The sequence below is a fragment of the Elaeis guineensis genome, chromosome 1 (genome assembly GCF_000442705.2).
Source record: "Elaeis guineensis isolate ETL-2024a chromosome 1, EG11, whole genome shotgun sequence".
Taxonomy (NCBI): domain Eukaryota; kingdom Viridiplantae; phylum Streptophyta; class Magnoliopsida; order Arecales; family Arecaceae; genus Elaeis; species Elaeis guineensis.
Genome location: NC_025993.2, coordinates 160,022,181 through 160,031,760, shown reverse-complemented (window position 1 = coordinate 160,031,760; position 9,580 = coordinate 160,022,181). Strand labels below are relative to the sequence as shown.

The following is a 9,580-nucleotide window of genomic DNA, read 5'->3' as shown; positions in this document are numbered from 1 at the left end:
CTCTAGTCTAACCTGTGCTGTATCTTTAAAAGACTGGCAATGACAACAAATTAAACTAACATAACCATCCTGATACACAAACTCAACAACTAAGTTACAGCAATATAATGATCACTCCATATCCCAATGTAACATGATCTTTAATGCAATACTCTTCACAAATGCTACAAACTAAAATAAATAATTAGACTACAAGAATTGTCGCTCTTCTTGCCAATGGAGTTAAATGGCAAACCTTCTGCTTATATTTCCATGGCATGACTGAATCATCTCGTCACTAGCATCAAGTGTATGGCTGCAGTGGTTTACGGCACTTCTTTGACCGGTAGAATTCTGATCTAATCGCAGTAGGAAATATTTAAAACATAATCTTTATGTTAGAAAAGAGACGAGGTTCTATCCTGCAGGCTAGGCAAGGAGAGAGCAGTTTCAGACGTTGGAAGTGCTCATCTTCTCAGCTGCTAAGAGGTCCTCCTCAGAAAAAGCCTGTCATCACATTACAAAATAATGATTGTAAAAAACAGAGACCAACACCAGCAACTTTTCTGATGCAGTAAACCCCTCTCCAAACAGGATAAAGACCGGAGAGGCAAGGAACCCTGTTTCTTGTTACCTGACCACAACACAGAATTTGATGCGTAGAGCTGTGCTGTCACATGGTATTGTTGCTCTCTGTCCTCTTCGAGTTCCATTGAATCATCTTGTTCTTCTTCAGCTTCCATTGGCTCTAACAGATTGCTTCTTGACATAATATCCTCTATCACATGAGCGGTTAAGGCCTGCGATGGCAATGAGGGAACTACATCGAAGTGGTTCTTCACTGGAACTGGTTTGTTGTCCATGGGAACCTCCTCCATTATCATCAAGTTGGGATCACTTGGCAAGAAGTATTGACCTTGAAGAAGGATTCGGTAACATGCCGCATCAAATGAAAAATTGAGTTGCAATCCCGGTGTGGTAGGCTAAACTTCTTGCAGTAGTTTTTAAGCGGCAAGAAGGGGTTTTTTCTCTCTCTTTTTTTTTTTGGTAAACAAAAAAGGCAAAATTTTTCTCCACAATTTCAAATAGAAGATAAAAAAATAATGGTGCGACACAACACGACATGAAAAACTAGTTCTAGAACTCCCATGTGGAGATCAGCACTTAGATGTTAATTACAAATGCAGCACCAACTGAATTAATGCAATTAATGTTGAAGGTTTCATAAACCATCTGAAGGTGCTCATAAGCTCATACAATTAATGCAGAGGTTATCTATGAGGTGACTAAGATGATAATCGCTTTGAACATATGAGAAGAAACAATTGCGAACACAAACAAAATTTGGCTGGTTTGCTAGAAAATTCAAGCAATCATCAGAGCCGGTCCTGACATTTTTTAGACCTAGGACTAAATGAAAAAATAAAATCTTCTCTGTTAAAAATTAACATACTTTAAATATTAATTATCATTAAAAAATTAATCTACGTGCAATAATTTTCTATAGATATATTCGTTAAACAGTGTATAAAACCCATCATTAACCTATTTCATTATTTTTCTTATTATAATATTGTAGAAAGCCATCTTTGCACCCTATTGGAACATCAATACAAGGTCTAGACCTAGGGCCTGGGGCGGTCGTCCAGTTTGACCTGCCCCAGGGCCGGCCCTGGCAATCATTTGTTGGAAAAATCAAAGAGGGTTTAATATGATCTTACTTTTAGTATCAGAAATCAAATATGGGTGCAGTCTGAAAGAAACATCAGAAGAACGTGGAGACTGAACCACCAGTGCATCCAATGGCTCATGAAAAGAGAATTTGCTGTTTTCCTTCAATCCAAAATCAGGAATATTTTCGGCCATCACAGCTCTCGTTTCCTGCACGCAACTGTATATGTGCTCTTTTGGCAGCTGCTGTTCAAATTCCAGTGGAATTATGGACTCTTCTTCCTTCACAACCAGTGGCAACTCAGCATCATTTAAAATAATGAAAACGGTAAGTATGTTACACTACTACACATTGCATGCAAACATGATCATTTGCAGTTGTGGAAGCACGAAACTAGAAATTACTTGATGGCAGCTTGTGGCGTTTGTTATAGGTTACTTAGAGGTCCTGATTTGTTAAAGACACTGGTCCATTCCTCGTTCAATATTTTTCTCACTAGAACTTGGAGTGAATCATGTCGACATAGAGTGAACTTATTCAAGAATTATGGAAAGCTTGCTTGAGAATCAACCATGGATAACAAATTCATGATGCTATTTATTGCTGTTGGAGATAAGGTTCGCCGTCTTGTCATTGGATCTCATATTAGTATCATTCTATTATAATATCGGCATATAATATGGTTCAAAACAACAAGGTGTATGGAGTGTCGATACGGTATGAGATTATGCACTAGATTGGTATAGTATGCTCGGTATGGTATAATGCTGCCCAGTACAGCAAATATTAATTGGGGATTTGTTGAAGACAGCTTTGTTTGATTCAACTTTGTTTATGGTCTCAACCTCCTTACTACTTGAAACCTTGTTGGAGTTGGGTGAAACTCGGGTAACGTTCCATTCCCTGACACCAAACTTCCAACAACGCTTGAGCACACGGCTACTAAACGTTTCAATGCCAAAACTAGCGTCTTACATCTGTTAATTATTTCCTTCTAAAAACCAGAAAAAAGGAAAATATGATCAAAATTGTGCCATCAAGAACTAACGTACTTCATGGAACCAGAAAAAGGAACAAAGACATCACTTCTAGATTGGAAAATTCTAGAGTCCGCAGGCTCTCACCAGCGTTTTGATCTTCTTAGACTGAGAAGCGAACAAGTAGTCGTCCAAGTCGGTGTGCCCCACCTCCAGGTCCTTCCTCTTCACCTTTGCCCACAAGAATTTGGCCATGTCGAAAGGATCCCAGAAAAAGGCTCCAATCTTATTCCTATAAACTACATAAAACCAAAACCACAAACCCCAACCTCAATCCCCAAGTCCTTAGCCGTGATGTGAATGTCAACGGTCGACCCGGGATTGATTTAAGTATATTTGGCGGGCCGGGTCCTCCGATCGGGCCTGTATAAAAAATTTTGGATACGTTTGGAGTGAATCATTGGATCGGGGCCGTTGCTGAGTCCTCGGAGATAAGCTTGACTTGGATCTTTTCAATCGGGACCGTCATTCCGTCAGCCCCGACATGATGAGAATTTGCAGTATCCTAGACCTAGTCATGGCAGGTTTACATCACTTGACGGCTACCATCTATTATTGAGTAGAAGAATGGACATGATCTAATATGATTTTTATCTTTGACATTTGCAATGATATTGATTGTAAATTTTCTTTCTTTTTAATGGTTCTCTTAGTATAGTATAAACCAAATTAATCTCCGAGCTAATGCGTGGGTTTGACTCCGTATCTCTATGTAATCAATGGTTCAGTGTCCAGCTAGCGTCTAAGCTGCGCCTCGTCCCACAACGATGGATCTTGAGTTTCTAATGAAATTTATAGCAGACATTGTGGTGGGTTCTCTCTCTCTCTATCTCTCTCCAATGAAAGTTTTTAGGCAAAGGCTTATCAAAAATCACAGATTCATGTAGAGGCTGCAATTTTTGATCCGACTTGCCCATCTGGTTTATCGATCCGATCCATGGATGACTCACTATAAGCATCTTTGAATTTGACATAAATGGATGAACTCATGCATCTAGATCTATTTATTGAATAGGTTAAATTCGAATTCAAATTTTTGATCCGTTTAACCCATTTTAACCCATTTAATAATTGGATTGGATCATAATCCGATTCATTTAACCCATTGAAGACCTATATAATTGGTTTAAAATATATTTAACCTATTTCTATCTTATTTAATTTAACCCCTTTAATCTGTTTAAATATATATAATCCATTAAAAAAATCCATTTAACCTGTTTAGCTGTTTTATTTTATTTGATTTGTTTAATAAACAAGTTATATGTGTTGGATCGAATTACCTTAATAGTAGATCATAATTAGATCTCAAATTTTAAATTTATTTAATAAACATGATGGATTTGGTTTAAAAAGATTTTTTGATACAGCTTGCACCTGATCCAACCCCACCTGATTACCATCTCTAGTTGCTCATGTGCCACTCAAAGTAATATGCTTTAAGAATTTTCGATGGGCTACCTTTAGCTAGAATCAAATCTACTTTTACCATATTATACCTACAGCGTGCAAAAATATTTTTGTGATACATGATTGATCTTAGATGACGATGGAACCAGCTATTATAAGGATTGACATGGCTCGTGTGGTTAGAATGCCTTTGATCTAGTATTAAAAATATAGTATCTCGAGATCTCCAAGGACATTGCATCCAAAGAATTCTCAAAATCTCATAAAAGAGGCAGAAGATCATTAGGATCATTATATCATCATGAAAATAATAAAATAAGTACTATGCATTGACCCTCGTATACGATTATGGAATGGCCAGTGGTCATTCTCTTCAAAACTAGCTATGGGTCTGGCCATTCTCTTCAAAAATAGCTATTGACCCATTGCCTATAAGAAAAAGAAAGAGAAAAACTCTCAAATAAGTCTCTCAAGTATCTTAGAGTGCTCGTCATATTATTCATCTCTTCTTTTCTCTGTTCTTGATTTCAGACTAACTTAACCGTCAGGGAGCCTCTATGGGGACACACTTCAGTAAGTGGATTTGTTATCGTTCTCACAAATCAGGATGATCTTTGGCCTTGACAATGATTAGGAGTTTGCAGGGAAATCTCTACGGTGTTTTCATGGCTAAGTAGCTATCGCCCACCAACTATACATGCATTGAAATTTCTATGCAAAACTCTGGAAAATTACGTTAGGGACTAGGAGGAGCCGGTAGCTCAATGGACCCAATACGACACGTGTAGACATCACAGCATGCATAAACATTGCCAGACCTTAGGACAATTTATCTATTGGTAAACTTGTAAAAGACCAGAAGAGGCTCTCTTTTTTAATCATCCTGTACAGATTTTAGTACTGGTTGAATGATATGGTAGTAGAAAATGCCAAAACGTGTCGGGAAGAGTGATGCTCCGCCTTGAAAAAGCGTGCAGAAAAACATGTTAGGATTCTGCTTATATCATTTGATATGCACATTAATATAATAAAAAAATAGCATCCACATCAATATCATATAATTAATTTTTATGTAATTATATTAGGAAACATTCAAAGTTGTTCAATAATAAATTTTTTAGAAATAGGATTAAGAGAACGAGGGTTTTTAAACATATGGCTAAGTTTTACTACCTACAAGCCGATATAACTTTTCTTTTTAAAAGAATGAGATATTATTTTGTCACTGGACAGAAAGGCCCTTAAGCTCTCGGCACACAAGAGTATCTGCTCCTGCAACACTAACATGGTTTTATAAGTTTTGAAGATTAATCATATAAATTTAAAAAATATCCGTATTCATATCCATTTAGAAAATGGTGTACCTCATAAGATTGAAAACGGATAGGATAATGCTATCCATATTTTTTTAGCGAATATGAATAGAGATATAGAAATTAAAGGAATACCAAGATTGATATTCATATTGTTCTAAACAAATATAGAAATAAATCAGATATTAAATATTTTTATGTTAATAATATTCATATTTTCTCTATCCCAATATGAATATAAATCAAATATTATTTGGAACATAAATTGGATAACAAAAATTAACATAAATGATATGGTCATAAAGTATTAGAACAAAGACCCACGTGATGTGTAATAAGCAAATAATAGTCCGAGGCATAGTTATTAAACATACCCGAAGGTTGATGTGGCCCAAGGTCTAGATCACTTATTTGATCAAATTTTAATTTACAATATATTTTAAATTAAAAATTATTCAAATAAAAATATATGTTACAATAATAGTGACAATATTGTATGTTAAAGAGCATTATTATTTTTTAATTGCAGCATAAATAAAAAAAATTATGACCTATCTATTTTTTAAGAGCTTATAAGAAAAAAAAAATTATGTACAAATTATACCAGCATGCTGAAGTTATTAATATTTTAAATATTTTACACAATTTATTTTTTGAAAATATCATTGAGAATAAAATGAAGTTATTCATTTTTTTTTCATTTTATATGAATTCGATTTTTGAAAAGGATTGATTATCAAAATATGAAATATCCCATAATTTATCAAATGACTATATTTTATCATGAAAATAAGTTTTTTTTTAATTTATTTTCCTTGCAAAACTCATGAGCATGTATGTATCCGATCTGGTACAAGCGTTTCTATCGGAATTTGATTCAAATTGGATATGGAAATAGATATGGTGGGTAATATCTAGCGAGTCTTTAGCCTTACCATCTTAAACATTTGAACCTGAGTGTTTTACCGAAATATTCAGACCTGGGGGGATGCATCTCCCACCCCTTCTCCCAAATAAATAAATATTTTTTGTTGCCTGTCACCTAGCTAAATGCATGCCTTGGTTTATTGTAACCCATCCCTGGGCTACCAATATCTAATGACTCATTGGGAATTGGCCTGATGATTGGATGATCACGGTAAATCATAATGACATGAAGCTAAACTTATTTCAAATAGCCATCTTGAATCAGTGTCATTTCTCATTTAGGTGGTGGTATTTTCATTCTGAAACCACACAGATAACACTTCAACAGGTTAAACACTAGAGGACATCCATGCTATTTTGCTCGTTTAAGTACTGTTTATTATTACATAAATCATAATAGCTATTCACCAACCCGGACTGTGTTCATTTCAGCTTTATTCTGCTGGATCACCTGCTCTCTATGATCTACAATTGTACAATGCCAAACGTAGCTTCCTGTCTGATGGTCTCAGGAATTGTAGAACATGGAACAATCCTTTGAACAGGAACTTTCTGGTAAAAACATGTCATCATCTATATCTACGATGTGATCCTATTGGATATACGAGAGCATAATTCCATTTATATCCACTACTCGTCAGGAACCTCCCAACTTCACATCAAGATTATGATATGAACCTTAAAGACATTAGCTACTTAACTCCTATTGCAGTGGACATGTTGAAAAAGTAATCACTGGATTTAAAAACATAAACATGGAGGAACTTTGTAGAGTCCTAAAGTTTGCAGACTGTCTACCCCTCCTAAAACTAGTACAGAAGTTCCCATTGTTCCACAAAAGACCACCCATACATTTACTCTTCACAAAAATAAGAAAGGACAAAAAATATGAAAAATGTTACTTTTGTGGGGAGAAGTCATCACTCATCCCACGCCAGCATTCATCTACTCATCTGCATATAGGTTTTGGTGGGTGATGGGCCTGAGCAACTTCAGCCTCAGAAGAACAATAGCAAAACCCTCCCTTTTTTTTCTCCACCACCTTTAGTATGCTCTCAAACACAGAAACCTCACAGGGGATCCTCAGCACACCTTCCTGCTGGAACCCGAACTCCTCTTCTGCTTCTCTGAGCAGAACTGCGAAGGCCCTGTGACTCAAATACTGAGTAGGGATCACAAACCTCTGCATTTCCTCTCCAACACATACAGCAAGATACCCCTTGGGGACATGATCTCCAGAGAGTGCTGATGAAGTGTCGGAAAAGGAGAGGGTCCTCTTGAGGAACTTGATGCTCTTGCTGTTGCTCTTTGGTGCAACTGCAAGCTTCTTCCACTTCTTTAGCATCCGTTGCAACCTAACTATTTCTGTGATCTTGTTGAGCTTTTTGGAATCCATGGAGAACTTGTGTGGTGGCTTTTTGTGTCGGCGCGCGGTGATGGTTTGGGATGCGATGGTGGTTGGTGCTTTAGAATTTAAAGGATTTCTGATCCTTTGCTTGGTAACCCTTTTTGTTTATTCTATATCAGTGATCTACCTGGTTTCTGAAATCATTGCCTCAAGAATAAAACTGATCAAGGGTTTCTTCTTTAAAATACTCATATGCATAGAACTATGACTGTAGTAATTTTGGGTCTCATTGATTTCTCCGACTTTTATGGGAAAGAGGCATCGAAAACTGGTGTCTTATATGTCCATAATAAGGGTCATGAACCAACAAGCTCCGAGCTCTCCTTTTCTCACAATGCATGATATTATTTGATTCCAATCAAAGCGCAGGATTTTGCACAGTCTTCCTATTTCGTGCAGCATGCATTGTGATTACCCTCTCTACGTACTGTCCTAACATGTGATTCTTGTACAATATGTTCTACATATAATAATACCGTCTCAATTGCCAAAACAATCAAGTTGCATGGAATCCCTGTTTCTGCTCAATAATATAATAAACACCAATATTTTTTCTTCCTCTGACTTCTTTTTATAGGGTGTGAGTGCTCGGGAGAACGTGGCAGGCGATACGGACCAGAGTTGCATGTGAAGCACCTATATATTGTACATCAATTTGTTTTTAAATTTGGTTTAGCCTAATTACTATAATGCATTTGACACTAGAGTATCTTCAACTTGTACTTTGTTTCCTACTACTATTCAGATTTGAGGATCCGAAATAAGGTCCATTCTTGTATGTCCAATGCATCATAAACAATTGTCGTGTCAAATTTAATAGATTGTATGAGTGGTGAAGTTTGGAATATACCAATGTAAGTATAACCTGTTTTTGTGAATGAAAGTTTGTCTTCAGTTCCTATTATCTTTGGGGAAATATTAATGGGTGTTTCTGTTATAGTTTCCTCCAGAATCTGCACCATGTGATTTTCTAGAATTTTTGATTTAGTCCAAAACAAGAAAACAAAGAACCTTTTAAAAAGTTTACGAGAACATGGAAAGTAGAAACTGATTTTAAAATTTACCTATCATATTAAACATAACCACAAATTCCAAATATCATTGTGAATCTAATGAAGAAAAAAGCCTGCATGACATTCTGCTCCAGAGAAATGTTTGTGGAATGAGATAGCTGGAGACCTTGTTTAATTTGAAGAAACATGTCTAAGTCAAGTTATTGGGATGATCTCCAAGCAAATGTTGGTTTAAGTTATTGTACTTAAGATCTAATAGTGCTATCATTCTTTGAGGCACATGGATTTTGATCTTCATTTGACTAAGGCTATATATCTGTAGTGGCATGTCTCTTTAGTTATTGGTTTCAATTAATATATAACTATGTTCAATTTCTTCTTACATGCAATTCTGAAAAGGTTTCACTAATTAAGGTATGTTAGTTGCTAATTATAAAGAGATATGCTTCTTTATGGATCTGTCTTAGCCATTATTTACTGGTTATAGTGGTGTTGCTTGGCCATATTGGTGACGTTTATTGGCTACCATCCTGTACCCAGGGGCATTGAAACCAGTTTCTAGCACTTGGAGGCAGCAGCACTCAGATTTAATCAGTGCTTGTGCGTTCTAAAAGATGATTCAGGGTTTTAAAGTTAGTTTAGATTTGATTTAACGATATTAATATCTGTGATATTGTTATATCAAGCGAATAGAATTGTTTATTGTCATCCAAGTGGAGAAGTTTTCAGGTCATGTGAGGTTGTCTGGATGGTTGGGTTTGTTTAGGGTTGCAAATATTATAGGAGCATTTCTTCGCATCATGCGCAGCACAGGACCGTCA

General features: G+C 36.1%; 2 protein-coding genes across 2 annotated transcripts; both read right to left on the bottom strand.

Annotated features, from left to right (window-relative positions):
* Nucleotides 1-20: 20 nt before the first annotated feature.
* LOC109505473 (uncharacterized) lies at nucleotides 21-2,964 on the bottom strand. The gene is made up of 4 exons (XM_073245939.1): nucleotides 2,776-2,964; nucleotides 1,701-1,932; nucleotides 614-895; nucleotides 21-486 (listed from the first exon to the last, which is right to left on the bottom strand). Exons 1-4 carry the CDS (start codon nucleotides 2,881-2,883, stop codon nucleotides 476-478), a joined length of 633 nt encoding a protein of 210 aa, XP_073102040.1. The 5' UTR covers nucleotides 2,884-2,964; the 3' UTR covers nucleotides 21-475.
* A 4,027-nt stretch (nucleotides 2,965-6,991) lies between these two features.
* Nucleotides 6,992-7,765, bottom strand: LOC105039346 (auxin-induced protein 6B-like). The gene has a single exon (XM_010915481.2). It carries the CDS (start codon nucleotides 7,732-7,734, stop codon nucleotides 7,288-7,290), a length of 447 nt encoding a protein of 148 aa, XP_010913783.1. The 5' UTR covers nucleotides 7,735-7,765; the 3' UTR covers nucleotides 6,992-7,287.
* Between the last annotated feature and the right edge of the window lie 1,815 nt (nucleotides 7,766-9,580).